Source organism: Podarcis pityusensis, assembly GCF_964106645.2.
Source record: "Podarcis pityusensis genome assembly, chromosome: 3".
Classification (NCBI taxonomy): domain Eukaryota; kingdom Metazoa; phylum Chordata; class Lepidosauria; order Squamata; family Lacertidae; genus Podarcis; species Podarcis pityusensis.
In genome coordinates this window covers 51,280,896-51,301,754 of record NC_138026.1, presented here as the reverse complement: position 1 = coordinate 51,301,754, position 20,859 = coordinate 51,280,896, and the positions used below count along the sequence as shown (strand labels likewise).

At 39.9% G+C, this 20,859-nt stretch overlaps 2 protein-coding genes across 5 annotated transcripts in view; one reads left to right on the top strand and one right to left on the bottom strand.

The window, feature by feature from the left end:
• Positions 1–20,481, top strand: part of CDK19 (cyclin dependent kinase 19) — a 100,349-nt gene extending 79,868 nt beyond the window's left edge. Inside the window, 7 exon segments of the mRNA XM_081000406.1 lie at positions 6,317–6,460; positions 6,628–6,697; positions 7,489–7,561; positions 8,357–8,454; positions 9,851–9,929; positions 11,809–12,057; positions 14,866–20,481. Coding sequence (XP_080856532.1) covers positions 6,317–6,460; positions 6,628–6,697; positions 7,489–7,561; positions 8,357–8,454; positions 9,851–9,929; positions 11,809–12,057; positions 14,866–14,997 — 845 coding nt within the window. The 3' untranslated portion in view covers positions 14,998–20,481.
• Positions 1–20,859, bottom strand: part of LOC308474316 (uncharacterized protein) — a 61,280-nt gene that overhangs the window by 6,888 nt on the left and 33,533 nt on the right. For 2 of the 4 annotated variants that reach the window (XR_013984651.1, XM_081000467.1), the window contains exon 4: positions 18,843–19,082. The exons of 1 other annotated variant lie outside the window; for it this stretch is intronic. Coding sequence is in view for 1 of the 3 variants with exons in the window: in XM_081000467.1 (XP_080856593.1) it covers positions 19,062–19,082 (21 nt within the window). In the remaining 2 variants the exon portion in view is untranslated. Of the gene's footprint in view, positions 1–8,355; positions 8,533–8,691; positions 8,743–18,842; positions 19,083–20,859 lie in introns of those variants that run through there. One more of the 4 variants, XR_013984652.1, reaches the window with a different exon arrangement.

The following is a 20,859-nucleotide window of genomic DNA, read 5'->3' as shown; positions in this document are numbered from 1 at the left end:
GTTAATAATGTGGTTACAGAAGAGTTTAAAATTGAAAAAGGGACACGACAAGGTTGCCCTATCTCCCCTTTGTTATTTATTTCGGTTCTGGAAGTGCTATTGAACATGATTAGAAGGGATCGGTTGGTGGAAGGAATTCAGGTCGGTCAGAAACAATATAAATTAAAAGCTTTCGCAGATGACCTGGTTTTGACCTTGCAGAAGCCAGAGCCCAGTACGAAAAGAGTATTACAACTGATTAATGACTTTGGTCGGGTGGCTGGATTTAAATTAAATAAACAGAAAACTAAGGTTTTGGGGAAAAACTTGACTAATACAGAGTCAGAACGGTTTCAGAATGAGACGGAACTTAATGTGGTTAAAAAAGTAAAATACCTAGGGGTAAACATAACAGCAAAAAATCTAAGTCTATTTAAGGACAATTATGAAAAATGTTGGACAGAAATTAAGAGAGACTTAGATAGTTGGTCAAAATTGAAACTTTCTTTGTTAGGCCGAATTGCTGCTATCAAGATGAATGTATTGCCAAGGATGTTGTTCTTATTTCAAACACTTCAGGTTTTGGACAAAACGGAGTGCTTTCAGAAGTGGCAGAGAGACATTTCTAAGTTTGTCTGGCAGGGCAAAAAGCCCAGAATTAAGTTTAAGATATTAACCGATGCAAAACAAAGAGGGGGCTTTGCCCTGCCAGACTTAAAGTTGTATTATGAAGCCGCAGCGTTCTGCTGGCTAAAAGACTGGCTACTTCTTGAAGACACTGATGTGTTGGATTTGGAAGGGTTCAACAATACCTTTGGATGGCATGCATATTTATGGTATGACAAGGTTAAAGCAAATAAGGCCTTTAAGAACCATATTGTCAGAAAATCATTGTTTAATGTCTGGACAAAATATAAAGACTTGCTGGAAAATAAAACACCAAGGTGGCTTTCACCTTTGGAAGCCAAGGCCCGAAAAAGACCCAATATGGAGGCTAAATGGCCAAAATATTGGGAAATACTAGAAAAGGATGGAGACAATTGGAAATTGCAGTCTGGAGAAAATGAAAGACAAAGTGCGAGACTGGTTACATTACGCTCAGATTAAAGAAGTTTTTAAAAATGATAAGAAACTAGGGTTCCAGGTGGAGAAATCGAAATTAGAAACAGAATTGTTAGAACCAAAGATTAAGGTACTTTCAAGGATGTATAACTTGCTGTTGAAATGGAATACACAAGACGAAACGGTTAAATCGGCTATGATAAGGTGGGCACAGGACATTGGGCATAATATCATGTTTGAGGACTGGGAGAGGTTGTGGAGTAATGGATTGAAATTTACTGCATGTAACGCCCTGAAAGAAAATGTAATGAAAATGATTTATAGATGGTATATGACCCCAGTCAAACTTGCTAAAATTTACCACCTGTCTGATAATAAGTGTTGGAAATGCAAAGAGTGTGAGGGAACGTTCTTCCACCTCTGGTGGACTTGCCCTAAAGTGAAGGCGTTCTGGGAAATGATTTATAATGAACTGAAAAAGGTATTTAAATATACCTTCACTAAGAAACCAGAGGCTTTCCTTTTGGGTATTGTCGGCCAAGGGGTGGCAAAGAAGGACCAGACATTTTTTATGTATGCAACAACAGCAGCAAGGATACTTCTCGCAAAACATTGGAAAACTCAAGATCTACCCACACTGGAAGAATGGCAGATACAACTGATAGACTACATGGAACTGGCTGAAATGACCGGCAGAATCCGCGACCTGGGAGAAGAGAGGATTGAGGAGGACTGGAAGAAATTTAAGAACTATTTACAAAAGTATTGCAATTTGAGTGAATGTTAAATAAGATGCTAGATCAAAATAACTGAGCACCACTAAACTTAGAAGTTTTTAAGAAAATAAGTAAGACTGTGAAATTTAGCTTCTTCTGAGAATTATAAGATTAGGAAATATAGAAGGGATATAAGAATTTAAATAAGATGATAAATTGCTGACAAAATGTTTCAACGATGAAAATGGGAGCGGGAGATGTGAGGAAGTCCAAAGAAAATGTGAAAAGATGTTAAGATCAATGTTACATTGTTTATCATGTTTATTTTTATTGTAAAATTTAATAAATTGCTTTAAAAAAAAAAAAAAGAAATTTATAAAGGTGGGGCTTTCTCCAAAACATTTTCTGGTACCTAACACATCTGAACTTTTTCTTCCGACACCACCTGCACATAGAACAGTAGCATTTCTGAGAATGCTGTGTTGGGGGGTCCTGGATTTCAGCACCCTACCCAGCAACTTAATTTGCTTCCAGGATTTCATGGCTACATTTTCCGACTTCACTGGGGCCAACGTGCATTGTGAGTGCTCACTATACTGTCTCACCATCCAGTCAATTGTGAGTGCTCACTATACTGTCTCACCATGCAGTCAACTCATCCATCACAAACCCATCTTTCTGCATTCCTATTGACTGAATCATGCTGTCCCAGAGCCCACCTCTTCCCACTCCTGGAGCATATCCTTAGTTGGAGAGGATATCAGCTTGTTAAAGAAATAGGTGTGTTGCTCAAAGTCAGGCAAGGATTTGGAGTCACCCACACTTTCCCCCTCCCCTTCTCCTTCCAAGGACGATAGTTTTAATCTAGATCTGTGCACAAAAGAGCTGATTCAAAAATAAGAATACTGCAAATGTGCCTTCAGCAACAACCAGTGGAAACAGTGGAAAAGTTCAAGGCTGATAGAAGCAAGGTGGAAGTAAGGGTGGTAGTGATAGATGGCACCCAGTGAAACACCACCACACCTGTGCAAAATCCTGCCCATACGCTGCACTTCAGTACACCCAGTCGCATAACATGCAGTTTTGTATCTGATTTTCTTTTCCTAGTGTATTATCTGTGGATGTGTGCACACCGCAAAAAGAGAAGAAAGAGACACAAGCAGAGTCAAATCCATATTGAACTCCAGTAGGGATGAGCCCTTTGTATATCTGAAGAGTGGTTCTAGCTTTTCCTTATTCATAGTGCTTTTTAAACTGAGGACTCAATTTTTTAATAGGTAGCATTGTATAACAGATGTACAGAATAAATATTGCTGTAAACAGCCAATGGAGTGATTTTGCAATATGGTGCATGAAGCCTGAGACCAAAATGGCATGCTCTTAAAAAACTAAGTGTACAATCCAGCCAAAATTAAATGTTCCCAAGACAAATTTGTTTTTGGTGGAACAGATCAAAGCATGTGCTTAGCTCTCCTATTGAAAACAATAGAACTTGGCAGTGCCTAACTCTAGGTGGATTATGCCCAAAGTATATAACTAAGAGACCTTAATAATCATTGTGGTAAAAGCGATTTCATTGTGGTATCATGAATGTGGACAAATTTCCTTCCCCAGTGCATTGAGTTTTATTTATGTTGCATGGTGACTGTGTACCTGGTAAGATTCTAGAACAATTTAACATGAGAAGTAATTTCAGTATCTGTAAAACAATATATTGGGAGGTAATTGTCATCGCGCCACTCCTTGGTGTGTGGAGTGCCTCAGGGTGCGATTCTCTCCCCAATGCTTTTTAACATCTTTATGCGCCCCCTCGCCCAGCTTGTCCGGAGTTTTGGGCTGGGTTGCCATCAGTATGCCGATGACACTCAACTCTATCTGTTTATGGATGGCCATCCTGACTCGGCCCCAGACACACTGACCAGATGTCTGGAAGCTGTGGCTGGATGGTTACGTGGGAGCCGGTTGAAGTTAAATCCTTCGAAGACAGAGGTCCTGTGGCTGGGACGGGATGATATGGGATTGGGGGGGCAACTCCCATCTCTTGCGGGGGTGCAATTAGTGCCAGCATCGTCCGTTAAGAGTTTGGGTGTAATCTTCGATACCTCCCTCTCTATGGAGGCGCAGATTACAGCTATAACAAAGGCGGCATTTTTTCATCTCCGCCAAGCTAAGCAGTTGGCTCCTTATCTCTCTCGCCCTGACCTAGCCATTGTGATCCACGCGACAGTCACCTCCAGGCTTGACTATTGTAACTCGCTCTATGTGGGGCTGCCCTTGAGACTGACCCAGAAACTCCAGCGGGTGCAGAATGCCGCGGCGAGACTCCTTATGGGGTCTTCGCTGCAAGATCATATTCATCCGGTACTATACCAGCTGCACTGGCTCCCGGTGGAGTACAGGATCAGGTTTAAGGTGCTGGTTTTAACCTTTAAAGCCCTATACGGCCTAGGACCCTCGTACCTACGGGACCGCCTCTCCTGGTATGTCCCACAGAGAAATTTACGGTCTGCAAATAAAAACATCCTGAAGATCCCAGGCCACAGAGAGGTTAGGCTGGCCTCAACTAGAGCCAGGGCTTTCTCGGCCGCGGCTCCGATCTGGTGGAACGCTCTGTCACAAGAGACTAGGGCCCTGCGGGACCTGACATCTTTCCGCAGGGCCTGCAAGACAGAGCTGTTCCACCAGGCCTTTGGTCAGGGCGCAGCCTGACCCCCTCCTCTGGCAATCTGCACAGAATTTTGCTTAATGGTTGCCATCAATTTGATTTTACTTTGATTTTAATTAATTTTATAATGAATGTTTTTAGAATGTTGGATTATTTTGATTGTTGTTAGCCGCCCTGAGCCCAGCTTCGGCTGGGGAGGGCAGGATATAAATAAAATTTATTATTATTATTATTATTATTATTATATGTGTCCTTTATCTTTGCGTATGTTTCAGGCAAGAATACCTCAGAACAGTAAATAAATGAATGCCCTGAAAATGCTGAAAGCATGATCCCAAGAATTGTGATTTTGTAACTCTGCCAGCTCTCTTGCTATGTTAAGTGCTCCTCCAAATGGCAGTGTTTTCATTCTAAATTTATGATTAAACTTAAAGCAAATAACCCTGCTTTATTATCTTAATGCTTAACAAGTGCAAGCCATGATTAGTTAGTTGCTAGATTTTTTTGTATAAATGCTCCTATTAAAGTTCAAAGAAAGCTCAAAAATAATTTAGCGCTCACCTGAAAGTCCTCATGAGAAATCTGGAGTTGAAATTTTGGATGGGAAAACCAAACACCTCCAGAAGATTGGGGGGAGGGGAAAGGATTGAGTGCTAATTTCTGAAGCTTTTTCTGGCAGTCACTGGCTAGTAGCTGCTACCCCCCCCCCCAAAAAAAGCCCTTGGATGTGGGGAACACTACATGATATTGTGTCTCTCCTGAGGGATTTGGGCAGGAGGGGTGATGATGGCAGACAGCATTAATAAAGCTAGGAATAGTGATGCTAAAGTAATACAAGAGAATTTCTCTCTCCCTCAGAATACTATAGATTTGGGACAAATAAAGGAGTCTTCACACAACATAGTTTTATTTAAATGACTGCTAGAAAATGGTGCTGGCAGCAGCTGATTGCTCCTGGCTAAGAGTGGAATCCTATACCTGTTAACCCAGGAAAGTCCCACTGGGTTCAATAAGGATTGCTCACAGTGTGCAAGTATGAGTATGTTTTAATGAGGGTTAAACAAATTCATGGAGGATAGTTCTTTGAACAACTCCCAGTCATGATAGCTAAATGTCACCTCTGTGCTCTGATGCTGCGTACTTCTGAGTGCCCATTGCTGTGGGACATACGATAGGGGTAAGAGTGTTACTCTCATGCACAACACGTGAGTTTTCTAGACAGTGACTGTAGCTTCCAATTCTACAAGCTCTCTTGTCATCTTTGACACTCCTGCTGGCCCTTCAGGGGGACAATCGCAGCAGTATGTTTCAGCTCCTCCACACCCTTCCCCAGCACAACTCAACCAGTCTCCTTTCAACCAGAAATGCCCTGGGCTAATTTTATATAAATAGAAACTTCTTCATGTGACTGTCATGAAAGTACCTTTGGGCCAAATAATTTGTTTGATTCTTCATCATTTTATGCACCCTCCCCATCTAACCCACCCTAAACAACCTCCTTTGGGAAATTCCAAAACGAGGGTTGATAATCATTGCTGGCATTCATAATTTGGTTGAAGAAGTTTGAAATGTTGCAGAAAATTCTTGCTTGAGTTTGTTCGAATGTAATTTTAGATAGTCAACAAAATAGCTTTTGTTTGTCATCAGACATAATAGTTTTTCTGCTTTGAATCATTTTTTGTACAATATCTGATTATGAACGTATGTACTGTATTCATGTGGAATTTATAGGGCATTTTGTTTCATCTAGTTGCATCACAACTATGCCATTTTTGTTTATCCACATTTGCTATATATTTCATCATATCATTTTGTGATGAACATTAAAAGTATCTTACTTCAGTGAAAAAATAAATGAGGATACCTAGATTGCACATGTGATCTTCTTTCCTAGATATATGGGCCATTGGCTGCATATTTGCTGAGCTATTGACTTCAGAACCTATCTTCCACTGTCGTCAGGAAGACATCAAAACAAGCAATCCTTTTCATCATGATCAACTTGATCGCATATTCAGTGTAATGGGATTTCCTGCAGGTAATTTAATGTTATGAAGGAGCCCCATGCAAAATCCTTTATTTGATTTCTGCCCACTCCCAGTAAATTAGAGTCTTATATTACCGGGGAGTAAAAATGCATTATTTTGTGTACAGTATATCTTCTTATCCTTCAATAAATTTTCAAATTGCTTTTTCTTGTCAAAGATAAAGACTGGGAAGACATTAGGAAGATGCCAGAATATCCTACACTTCAAAAGGACTTTAGGAGAACAACGTAAGTGCTATTTATCATTGACTAATGGCAATTATGCTTCTAAAATATTATTATTAGGACCAAAATTATGCTTTTAAAATATTATTATTAGGACCAAAATTATGATTTTAAAATATTATTATTAGGACCAACTTTTTATTGACTTCATTTATATGTAACACGTTGCTTAGTACAAGGGTAGTCAACAATTGTGCTCTCTACGTGTTGTTGGACTACAACTTCCTCATCCTTGACTACTAGCCATGCTGCCTGGGGCTGAGGACTCCATGTGGTTACTCTAGGCAGAGTAGTATGAGTCTGTATGATGACGCGCCTTCAATATTCATTCTTCCGTTTTTATGTTTTTTCTGTATCCTGGTTTAAGCTTCAATTCTATCTCTTGCTACTGTTTATATTTTGTATTATTTATGTGTTTTGTGGTCTTTTTAGCTTCCTTGAACCTCAGTTAAAAATGGGATATCAATTAATCAGATTGATAAATGTAGGAATTTTGTGACAAGTCAGTCACCCCTGCATTTGTTTAACATATCCCATACCCAATAAATACCAATACCTTTTACCTCACACCCCATAATAAAACATACTGCCATATCAGTGTTTACATATTTGAATAAAGATATTCATGAGACACAAACAAAATACCACCACCTGCCTTGCAGTACATCATTTGTTTCAGTAAATTAAAAAAAAACTCAGAAAGTGTTATTTGGAATGTAAATTACTACATACATTTCTATGATTTTGTTAATGTGTTACTCTTTTAAAACATGTTTTTCTGTTGGGTTTTTCAGGTATGCCAATAGTAGCCTCATAAAATATATGGAAAAACACAAAGTTAAGCCTGATAGCAAAGTATTTCTTTTGGTAAGTTACGCTGCCCATCTCATAGTGCTGTTGAAGACTGCTTATTTTGTAAAATAATAAGCACAGTTCCATATATGTCTATTCAAAAATAAATTCCTGTAGAGTTCAGTTGGTCTTCCTCCCAGGAAATCTGTGTATTGGATTACAGGCGTCCCTTTTTCTGACAGAAAATGAGGATAAAGATGCACAGATTTGAGCCCTGACTACTTTTTAAAATCTGTTTTCTGTTCTTTTATTTTTGGTGTTCTTAATGTTATTGGCCTGACTGACTATTTTTTTCAATTAGCCCTAAAGTTTCAGAACTGACTAAAAATTAACGAGCCACCAGTTCCAAATGTCATCATCCAAGAGTAAAGAAACTCAAATGTGACATTGCTGGTTGCCCTACTGAATATTAGTTCCTGGCGTGCAGAAGTAAAGTTGCTTTCTTCCTCCTCTTGTGGGATTCCCAGAAGCATTTGGATGGCCACTGTAGGGAACGAGATGCTAGACGAGATAGACTTTTGTTCTGAACTTTTTATGACATCTTATTGTAGACACAGGAGAGACAACTAAGTTTCTTCTTCTACTGAAAAGTCTTTTCTTCTGAATTACAAATGATACAAACTGAGGGTGTGTGTTATCATGTATTAACCACAATTTTTGTGTCACTATAAAGATAAGCAGCATTCTTTCTGTGTATGAAATCCTAAGTTTTTCTTTGATTTAGTTACCATTTAATACTTGGTATTTTGGCATATAACCCAGTGAGTGCTATTCATATGAACTTACTTTCTCTAATATTGTGCTACACAGCTTCAAAAACTTCTCACTATGGATCCTACAAAAAGAATTACCTCAGAGCAAGCTTTGCAGGATCCCTACTTCCAAGAGGACCCACTGCCTACGTCAGAGTATGTCTCTCTGCTAACCCTTTCCTTCTTTAGAGCTTTCCCCTTCTTGTTAACGGTAAATTTGGCTATCTGTGTGCCCTGTGAATATATAAAAATAAATGTCTAAAGAGTTCACAAGGCAGAATTTTTGTCTGCCTATATCCCTGAAACACCTACTTACGTACCAAGTGAAAGTATGCTTTCTCCATTCAGTAAGGAATAGCTGAGTGCAAGGGATAAAAAAAAAGAAAAACTTACATTTGATCACTTGCCTTTTCCAGGAGACAGTCAGCTTGATGATGCAGTTCACTAAATGGACAGAGATTTCCCTATGAGTTATCAAATTTAGTAAAAGTGAAGAGAACTTGCAAACATGATGGGTTATGCGTTATTTTCAGGTTTTTCCTCTGAACATAAACTTCATTTTTATACAGCACAGCCAATGGTATAGTCCTACTCCTGAAGTAAGTCCCATTGAGTTCAATGAGGCATACTTCCCATAGTTTCTTGGTTTGGTCGGAAGCCATAGCAGAGCATGGTTGGGAAAAAAGCACTCTATCAGTTCCTGTAGTGGGGCTTTCTTTAAGCCTATTTGTAGCATGGAGGACCCCTGGAAAAGACCCTGATGTTGGGAAAGATGGAGGGCACAAGGAGAAGGGGACGACAGAGGACGAGATGGTTGGACAGTGTTTTCGAAGCTACCAGCATGAGTTTGACCAAACTGCAGGAGGCAGTGGAAGACAGGAGTGCCTGGCGTGCTCTGGTCCATGGGGTCACGAAGAGTCGGACACGACTAAACGCCTAAACAACAAAGCATGGAGGACATTTTTAAATATAATGCATTTTTTCAAGCCTAAGTGTTGGGGCAATGCAACCTTCTTGAACAATGCAGCTGCAGTGGAAAGTTGACCCTTCACCCCTAAACTGTGGTTAATATTAACTGTAGCTTGAAACACACTAGCGTATGAACCATGGTTTGAAGTGGACTTGCTCCAAACTATGGTTAAGATTAAACACAGCTTTGTCAGATTTGGACAATATGAAAAGCTGTGGTTAAGAAAAAATGGAAGTGAATGTTCCCAAATTTCTCACAGCCACATCACTGGAGAAGAACATGTAAGCCCAGAGGGAAACGAGGCTCATTTCCATCATGATAAAACACAGTTTATGACGACATCCCAACATGACCAATGAGTAATCAGAGGTAGCTTAAAATGAACTAAAAAAAATTCCAACGTTTTCACATCCATGCTTGGCGAGGTGTGTGTATTGTGAAATTCATTAGCCGAAGCTTGTTCGTGGAACACTAAACTGTAGTTTTGTATTATTTCCAAATGAAGTCATTAAGATTGTAGTACTTTTAAATAAATGCAAGATTGAAGGATAACACCCTCAATGTTTTCTTTCTCTGCCTCAGTGTTTTTGCTGGCTGCCAGATTCCTTACCCAAAACGAGAATTTCTCAATGAGGATGAACCTGAGGAGAAGGGGGATAAGGTATAGTTCAAATATTACTCAACTAACAGTAAAGAAGAAGAAAATATGGTTCTTTGGCAGAAACACTGACAGAACACAGGGGGTTGTATCAGACACACATTCCTGGTCAAGACTATCCCAGCACAGTGTCATGGGACATTTCTAAAATATGTAGCATTTTCATGCCTGATGCTTTACAGGGGCATGGGTTGATTTATCTTGAACAGCTAATTTAGTAACACATGGCTGGAGGAAGCAAGAGAGGATGCTTTTAGCTCTAATCATCTGATGATGATATCTTTCAGTTGATGAGAAATTTCCCTCCAGCCCTTTATGCCCTATATTCTGGGTAGCAGAGGGCCTTGACTTGGGTGGTTTTTTGTTTAAGTGTTTTGATTGATTTTCCATTTACAAAAACACATACAACAAGAGGACTTTGGTGTCCACAGACCTTCATAAAATAAAGAATGCAGAGTTGACACAAATTAAATTAGTCCATAAGATTCCATATTCTTCCATACGTTTGGGGTGGCTTCTTTGCACAATCCTCCTGCCACATATATTCAATGAAGGGCTGCTCAGTGTTGTAAAATGAGAAGGGAACTGATTTTCCTTAGCAGCATTCCCGTAAAGGCTAGTTTTTTTAGCCAGAGCTATTGTCCATTCTCTTGGCTTACCCAAATTTGATGTTTAGAGCTCCAGGAGACCCCCAGCACTTGGCTATTTCCAATCACATAGCCACAAGCAGAAAGAGTAGGAGACACGATGAAGCATCCAGCATCCCCAACAGCTAGTTTAGGATATGCATGTTTGGTCATATATTTTCAAGCTAATTCTTGTTACAAGAATTCCCACCCCCCTCGGTCTAAAATGGCCTTTAATCATTTCAGGTGTTAACAAAAGCAAATAAACCAATTTCCCTTTTACCCCTGGTTCACAGGGCTACATTTCAGTCAACTACTTGGATATTTGGCCAAGAGCACATTCCTTTGGCCATAAACCTGATGAACAATTGCAAACTGTAGTCCTGGCTGGTTAGTCCCATTGAATAGTGACATGTCCTCTTTTGCAATAAAAGCACAAACATGGTTTCAGTTGTAACTTCTCGCAGTGGTAAAACAGAGTTTTGTATCCTTGGTGGTGGAAATTCCTTTTGCTTTGTGTTGCCTTTTGTTCAGCCTTCTGATTATAAACAATGAAACCCTTTTATTACACTGAGAGACATGGGAAAAGAAATTGACACCAAAGCTTCTTTTTTTTAGTGGCTGTTTAATTCTTACTTTCTCACTATTAACCCCACTTTATATGTAATGCTATGGAAATCCTACAAAAATTGAGCTCAGGTGTTACAAACAAGGTAAGAGGTTGAAGAGGGAGCTAGTTTGCCTCTAAGATGCTTTTGCTGTGCTGGAGGGTGGAGCACAGGATGGGGCGGAACAACAGGAGGAAGAGGCAGGTCAGGCAAGTGTGAGGCCATCTGCTTCCCCACCCTCTTTCGCACCTCTGTGTCCCAGAACCAGGAGGGAATTGAAAAGGAATGAGCAATGGAAGCTTCTATGCAGGCATAGCCTCTGAGGAAGGTACATAAACTGGTGGGGGGGAGGGTTCCCCTATTACAGCAGCTGCTCCATAGGGCTCAGACCCCAGAATAGCTGCCTAGATGCTAGATTGGTGCGCGTAGGTCTCCAGAACTGTAGAAACGACTATATTATCATTGACAATAAAGAGTTAACTACAGTATCTGCCATGTGCATTCCTTTGGCTGTGAAGCGCCCTTGACAACAGTATATAAACAGTATTCATAGCCAGTACAATCTTGTGTAAATTTGTGTGGACTGAAGAAATTGCTAAAACATACTCATCCAAACTCTGGCTTTCCCTCCCATGTTCAATCTCATAGAATCAACAGCAGCAGAACCAACATCAGCAACAAACAGCACCTCAGCAGCAAGCAGCACCTCAGCAGCAGCAGAACAGCACCCAGACAAATGGAACTACAGGGGGAGGTGGAGCAGGAGGTGGCGGTACTGGGGCAGGTCTCCAGCACAGCCAGGACTCCAGCCTCAACCAGGTGCCTCCAAATAAAAAACCACGCATAGGGCCTTCAGGCACTAATTCAGGCGGGCCTGTCATACCTTCGGATTATCAGGTACGGTTTTTGTTCATTTGGAACATGCTGTAGCACCAGTTGCCCTTTGTCACATTTGAGCCGCGTGGTGAACTTTTAGGTTGTAGCAGAGATGGAGAACTCTCCAAATGTTGTTGGACTCCAACTCCGACCCAAGATGCCCACTGGTCAGGTATGATAGGAATTATCATCCAACAACATCTGAAGGACCACAGATTTCCCACCCATCTGCACCAAAGCAGTCATGCACCCAGATCAGGTCGCTGTGCCGTTTGTTGGTTGTCTTCCTACATCCTTTAATAGCAGCCTAACACATGTGAATTAAGGAGGTGAATTCCACCCCCGCCCCCATTATGCTGGGAAAGCGTTGTCTGCTAAATTTCAATATTGTTGAGCCTGGAGGGTATGAAAGAGTTAGCAGCCTTACATCCAAACTGCTGCATTGAGGACAAGGATTCAGTCAGCTCATCAAAGGCTGACAGTGATCAACAATTTGGGGATATGTTGTAAGACATTCATATGACCTAGTTTAGTGCATATTCACTTAGGGTTATGTGAATCATCTTTAGCAGACAGCTAAATCCACATGACCTTTTTGAGGCGTAATTGCAACAACAGTCATATGATAGCATCATCATACAAAATTGGTAGCGTATATTAGCTTTCATTGATAATGGTCTTTTCATTAAGTGAACATTGTACCTTTAGATGTATTCGAAAATTTGTGGCTGAGCTGCCAGTGCATGCATTCCTGGAATCAGACTGCAGGAAAGACATTGAAATGTCACTCAAACACTGCTTGAAGAATTTGGATCTCTGCTTTGATACCCAGGCCAATTATTCATTCTCTATTTTGGAATCATCTATAAGTTTACATTAATCCCAGTTGGTGCCACAGAATTTGTTTTGTTCTGCTTCCTCCATAGAAGCTTTGGTAGGACATTTTACTCTCAAAAACAGAAAAATAAATGGTGAAGAGCAGTTATTTCGTTGAAAGGTTAGATTTAATATGAAGATCTGTGAATTTCCCTCCTATATTTATGTAGAATACTAATATCATTAGGCCTTCTCATTTTTATGTTAATTGGAGGTAAGGAAAGGACCTAGTTAAGAACATTTGATCTGCCTTAATAGCTGGTTATTTCAATACAGTTTCAAAACATGCATAAGTTGCCAATGCAGTTTGGAGGTGATAGGAGAAATAATATTTCAGATTTATTGTAGCATCTCCTGTTACCCTATTCTGCCTTGCCACGCTTGCTGAGCATGTGATTTAAGATACCCAGTTAAGCTTACCAGACATATAACGCTACCTATCCAAGCTGAATACAGAAAGTTTATAGGACCCTTGGAAGAATATTGTCCCAAGGCTGATGTCCTGTGTTCAGCTTGTTGAGTCATCAGTTGTGCTGGTCTTGGCTGAACGTTTATATGGTTTCCTAAGCATGCTAGGCTGCTCTGAACAAGTGGGTTATATACAGTAGTGCTTGCCATCTTGAAGAAAGTAAATTAGAAAAAGTAGGCTTTGAAAACCACACTGAAAAAGATTAATAGTGGAAACTTTTTTTAAAAAAATACTACTGTATATCATTTAAGTAACTAAACCAGTATAAATTTACAGAATAATTATGCTTCTTATTCCAATATTAAATAAACAGGAACTGGTTTTGTATGCATTTGTTATCTTTATAGCCCTTTCTCATTCTTATCCCCTTCTGCCATTTGCCATATTTTAAGACTTCCATTAATGGAAGGAAATTCCTTATTCTTGCAGCACACAACAGATCCATCACAAGATTGATATTTGAGACATAACCCTTCATTTCTGAATGTTTAGTCATACTCGTAGTATGTTTGTTTATCAATTGCAACCACAGAATTGCTTTTAGTGGTGTGGTGACATCAGTCTATCATAAAGCCAGTGTTTCTTACTTGATAAACTGCAGCCAATCTTGTCATTTCATATTGTAAACCTTGAAGTAAACTGCTTAGAAATTCTGAAGATATTGCAATAAATGAATGAAATAAATAATTAGAACATCACAAGCTGCCCTTTCGGCTGATAGACTTTGACCTTATTTTTGCTGTATGACTCTATTGATTCCTTTCCCCCAATAATTCAATTTTGTTCTTTCAGTAAAGCTTTTTTTGCTATAAAAAGAAATACCTCTGGCTTCCAAGTAATGAAATCTAGGTATAACTGCATATAGTAAGCTGTCTCTTGCTATCATTAACTGGAGCATCATAATCACATAGAACCTTTTCTTGGTTCATTGTCTAAAATAAAACTTCTGGACAGTATAGCTTTTTAAAATCTACAGTAGCTCCTGTGCAGTGTTTGTGTGATAACAGTATTAACAGTGTAGATTTATACCTTCTTGTTATAATCTCTTAATTGTATACCGAGACCTCCTGTAGAAGTTCCACCAAGTGATTTCTGCGGATCCCTCCATGCCGTGTTCCATATAATTGTAGATAATCCCTGGCCATTTGGCCAGGCTTTCTGTGTTAGGGTGTGTGTGAGGAAATTGCACAAGGCAAAAACGGGGAGGCAGGAACCACCCCGCTGCATGAGTAGAGTTCTCTGGATCCAACCATATGTTTTGTTCAATAGCAATAATCCAGACATTCTATTAGTAAAGAAGAAGAAAAAAAGTGGGGGTGGGGGGAGCAGACAGTATAAATCCCTGTCTCGTTTCCCTGCCCAGTGTAAATCTTATCTGAGAGAAAAGACAGGGATCATCAGCATTAACATTTTGAAAAATCATTTTGGAGCAATTCCTGCCCACCCAAATGTTCTAACATGTTTTGTTTCCCTCCCTCCTTTAGCACTCCAGTTCACGCCTGAGTTACCAAAGCAACATTCAGGGATCTTCTCAGTCCCAGAGTACAATGGGCTATTCCACATCATCTCAGCAGAGCTCTCAGTACCATCAGTCTCACCAGTCACACCGATACTGAGGAGAGCACATAGACGGTGTTAGAAAGGAATGAACTAGCAGTTGGCGGACTCCAGCAATATGAAGTTCATAACCATGAGAAGAACCAAAAATGCAAAACTGTGATGCAGATTTTAAAGTTAACAATTATAAAAGGAGAACTTTTATTAACTAATTGTTTTGAGACAAGAGACCTTTTTATCCTTTTTTTTTGCCATAAAGGAGATTCTTGTGAAGTTTCCCCTCAGCTTGCTTTCGCATGTGTTCCATTGTGGTTACTCGAATGAAACCGTCTGATCCGAACCCAGCACTTAAACTTCTTTAACCTATGGAATTTTTGAAGGATTCCTGGTGCACCTTTCTTGTGTTGTAGTAATTGCCATAAATCTTATCTTTTTCAAATCCCTTTACCAGGATTTTAAAGTTTTGAAATGTTGAACTCCCAGGCTTTTCAAGCTTGTATATAGTTAGTTTTTTACTAGGCAAACCCGTTTAGCTATACAGGTATAATGCACCTTTTAAAAGCACTATGTTATTTTCACAGGATATTACTGTTTTGCTCATGGATGTCAAGAACAGCAGATTTTACTGTTCCAGAGTATTTTATTATTCCCTTTTTTATTAGTCTAGTTTTCAGATGGTCTTTAAAAAAAAAAAGAAGAAGAAAAGAAAAGAAAAATATACAACCCAAGTCTCTGCAGCAACTATTACTTGTTATGTGTTTGGATTGAACACCAAACAGAAGATTATGAATGTTTGTTTTTATTATTCAGATGAGCTCCCATAGATCATTTGCCATTATCTTCCAAGTGGGTTAACCTAAGCTTTGCTTTAAATTAAGGCATAACAGTGAAGTGGAAGGCAAACTCTTCTGTGGCTCCAGTAGGACAAGAGTATGCTATGGTGTCTTCTCTAGCAGTTTTTCGTACATGCAATGGTGTCTTCTCCAATGTTTATCTGTTTTTCAGAACTCTGCCGTAGGAGTTTAGCATCAACTAGAAAAAGGGCAAACAAGGAGACTGCGCTACTACTTTGGGGGGCTGTGAAGAGGGACAGAGCATCTTTTTAGTATATGTTTTACCTTCTAAGTTTTGTTTGCTAAACGTGGATGGTTCTGTAACTTGCAACAAAAAAGGGCAAAATGTGCTGTGGCACTTTAAGAGACTAGCACATTTGTGGCATGAACTGCTGCCTACTTGCAGGACACTTGCAATCATGAACCTGGACAAGCCATTTTTATTTTTTACTATTACTAACCTTCATTATCCATTTGAACCAGATCAAATATTGAAGTCGTTGAGCAATGTCTTGGAAGTGCTTAGGCTTCTCATGTGGGAAAATGCATGTTTTGCTATCTTACCACTGCTGTGATTAACCTAAATTGGTTAAGTGCTAGGTAAGTAAGGCTGTACTGAAACGACTGTTTTCCTAAGGTCAGACATATTGTGGATGTTGGATAGGCAGCTGACAGAGGAGATGTCAGCTTATCACCAGAGCATAATACTGGAGAGCCATTGGGTTGGATCTAAGGATCCACCTATGGAAGGGGTAGGCAGAAACTGACTATCCCATCCTCTCCCCACTAGGTCGGGGCACCCCTGAATATTCTCCTCTGAGGATCATGGCACTTAGCTGAGTGGGGTGGTTCTGGCAAAGGGTCCGAGATGGAAGAGGGAGCTCACAGAAGCTCAGACAGAGGCATCTACTCATATTTTAAGGGGTGCTCCAAGGGCTACTGAGGAGAAGAGGGGACAAGAAAGTCATAGGTCATAGAATTGTTGAGTTGAAAGGGACCACAAAAATAATCTAGTTCACTTCCCTGCAATGCAGGAATATTTAACCCAGTGTGGGGCTCAAGACCACGGTCATGAGATTAAGAGACTGAAGCTATCCTTCAGTCCCCTTCTGCCTGGTCGCTTTCACAAGCAGATCTGTATATCAAACTCAGTATCAAGTACCTGTGATCAGAGACCATACTTTGAGGCATCTCCCTTTGTTGTTGTTGTTTTTTAAGAGGCCCAGAAATACACCTAGTAAAAGCTGTATATCTTCTGCAGTTCTGCATCTTGTGATTATGAGCCCCCCCCGTCTCTTTAAAAAAAACCAGGTTTATTGCCTTTCTGAGTATGAAGATAGGCATAAAGTTTGTTAGCAATGCTTAGTGAAATGCTAGATGGTGAGGAAGTGGAGCTGAATAGGATTTTCAAGGGTTAAATCTTGAGTGCCCATTAGTGGCTTCCCCTCCCCATCACTAGCAAAAGCAAAATACATTGTCCAACATGTCTGCTAATTTGCAGTATTTATACAGACTGCAGAATCCAGCTTTTACTTGTGTGGAATTCAGGTTACCTTGGTGCAGAATGGTTTTAGCTCCTCTGACTTTATTGCACTAAAATGGAAAAGGCATAAACTTTAGAATATACATGCAGCACCCTGTATTTGTTATAATACTTAAGAAAGAGGTACAGGGAGGAGCCAGTTATTGATATATGCATTTATAAGCATTTACATGGTATAGCAGGGGGTTTGCAGACTTCAGGCTTCTTGAATCTACTTTAATTTTTACTCGAACCCCAAAATCAGCCAGAGCCATATAGTTAAAATTAAAGGAAGAGTGCCTTTGAGCATTCTGAGCTTACAAATGTGTTTTCTGTACCAGCACAGGACTGAGCTCACAGTCTTTTCACACAAAAGTCTACTTCTGGTTAACATTTCACAAGCTTAATGTGTTTGGGAAATGTTATATTGTTTTTGTTATTAAACAACTGGTAATCACAAACTCTTGCTAATCTGCTATCTACATATCTACCAATAGATCCTGATCTGCCTACCCCTGCTGTCTAGCAGGAGCTCATGCCCACTCTGTGTTCTGATCTGAATTGATATAAAAAATCAACAAATCTTTGCACTAAGATTGCAGTAAACTAACAAGGGGATGGGCCAGTTTTCTTGAGGGAGAAACTATTTTAATCCCACGAGTAATACATTTATCCTATCCCAGGACTGTGTGTGATTCCACTTTAAACTTTAAAAGGTCAGCTGATGTTAAGCTCAATTTGTCTAGTCACTGACATTGTTCCATTTGCTGTTGATACCAACTGGCTCTCTGGAGAGAGCCAAAAATTAATTTATCATAGCATACCCATAACAGGGGGACAAAACAAAAAGTATTCCATTTGATACAAACATACATTTATGCATCATGTATCTTACACTAGTTTTGTTTTACTGAAGTAATGTTTCTTTTGCACCAGCTTTCAGTGAAAATGTTCTACCAGCTCCATGTCTTCCTGCACCCAAGCTAATGTTTGGTGAGCAGCTTAGGAGATTTAACTTTATTTTGATTGGCTTGTGAATTGCTCATTTTCCTCTTCTCCCTCTGTTGCTCTGTCCCCCAACCTCCTGTTTGTTACAGCCCAGCATCTGCGGCAAGCTCTGTCTGAGTGTGGGTTCCTATGTGCATGCAGTGTGACGACCTGTCTTGAATGTGCTTTATCTCCATGAGCTTCCAGTCCCCTAGAAGGATGGCCATGATCGTTGTCTGTACTGACGATAGTTGCAAATTGCTTGCTTGCTATACCCCACTTCCCCATGGTGTCTGTACACACAAATGTAGCTGTGCTAAGTAATACTTCATGGCCTTCCAAATAAGCATTGGCAGGGGAATAGATGAAAGTATAGGTTTACACTTCTGAAATGTTTACTGCACTCATTCTGTATTTGTATTTTGGCTTTTTGGGGCATACTTGGCCTATTGCAGTGAGCTATATGTATAATAAATGAGTGTCTCACGTACTGCAGGGCTAAGGCAAGCCAAGGTGAGGTAGCTTTGTTTCAGGGGGAATTTCATGAAACAAAAATGTAATGTAAGACAAATCATATATTGTATGTTATGGAAACACAGAACATGGACATTTTCATAACTGTGCAGCTCTGTCAACTCATTCTTACTAGCATGTGCAGCTTTGACGTCACCTATAATAAGTTTCTCTTTCCTATCTCATCGGCTCTTAGAAGTGGACATGGAATCAACCTTGGTTGGTTTCTGTCTTGCTACTTTGGGAAACAGCTGCTCAAGCCTCATTCTTACAATGTTGCTCTTCTTAGCTTTCAGAGAAAAGGAGCAAAGAAATAGGATTAGCAAAGCAGTGATGAAATGTATTGGTAGCATAGACTGCATAATGAAGGAAGAATTTTGTGAAAGCTGCAAGTCCTGCACTCTATATCTGTGACACTGTATCTTTTCGGGTGGGGCTGGGGTGGGAAGGATGGGAGGACATCCTGAGGTTGGGGAGGTGGAAGCTTGAAGTATTTGATTATGTATGATATTTTATATAAACATAATAAGCTTAGTTCTCCTTCATAATCTTCAGTGATGGTACTTAAGCAACATTAAGCAACAATAACTGTTTTAAGATAAAAGAAACATATTGTACATAAAGTCCATGTGTAATCTATATGTTTTGCCACACAAGAACGATGTGTATTGCTTTATGGGGGGAAAGTCCTTAATGCACTGTTATCTCCTAAATATTTAGTAGTAAATTAATACTATTTAATTTTTTAAAAGAAAATCTGTCTTGTGTAGACACTAAAAAGTATTACACAATGTGGACTGAAGGTGTCCCTTTTTAACAGCAGTTTAAATAATGTTTTATATCTGTCATGTAGTATGCTTTTAAAATGGTTTTTAGTTGTATTTCCTCACTGTGGAAGGGTGCCTGCCATAAGTTTTCTTTTATATATAATTTCACATATTCATCTTCTATTCTTGTGTCTTTATTATATAGTTCTGTGTCCTCTCTTATGCAACTTCAGCTCAACAGTGATGCCCTATGTATGGCAGTGTACTTTATAGTGGCTGCTGAGTTTTGCAAAATTAAAATGAAACCCTTCCAAATCCAGATTTGTACTCTCACTTCTTGGGATTTCATGGGGTGCTCAAGCTAGGATAATTACGTTCAAGTCAACAATGTAGGGGAGTCCTAGAAAGTACACCTCCAGCCCCGTTGAAGACATACACACACATACAGGTCCTTTCCTGCTTCTGTCTGGAGCTCAGTCATTCTTCCTTGCTGTCACCAAGCATTGATCTCAACTGGCTATGTTGCTGAAGTGAAAGTGTAAGAATCTGGCAGCTATCTAGCAACTGCCGAATATGCTTAACCTTGAACTAGCTTAAGTGGCGCAAATATAGGATAGGATGTCACTGTGGGAGTCCAGTTCTTGCTGCCACCCAGCTCACCTCACCTCCTGCCCTGCAGTGGGAGAGGTTCAGTACCAAGTCCACCAACTCTGCTGGGCAGTTACAAGACACTGAACTGTCAGGCTTTGCCCTCATAAAGCATTTACTGTTTTCATAATGTCCCAGAAGACTGTTAAAACTATGCTTTTTGTTCATTACATCATTTTTATTTTTTGTTGTAATTAAATTGAATTGCTTCAGTGTGAATTTTTTAAACAAAAATAATATACGTTTGTAATAATAATAAAAAGTTGAAGTCAAGCAGCTGTGTGATGAGACATGTGTAAACTTTGGGCTTCAGTGGAAACAGGATGAATTCCACAGACCTGAACTGTTGTTTGATTTAAGACCCTTCTAAAATCTGCCTCGGGAATTGTGTGCGCTTGCTTAGGTGCACATTACGTCCCTTCTCAGCTGGAAGACAGTACCAAAAGATCTTGTGTATGCTGAATCTGTACCTTTCCATGGAGCTATCACTCCTCATGCAGCCCCTTCACTTCAGTACTGATCTACCTATGATTGGGTCCATATGGTCCTGAGGCAGGTAGGGGGAGAAGACATTTCATGGGCTTAGCCCCTTAGATGCTACAAGAGGACGTGCCATGAACCTATGCCTGAAATCTCTGTAGATAAGGTGAT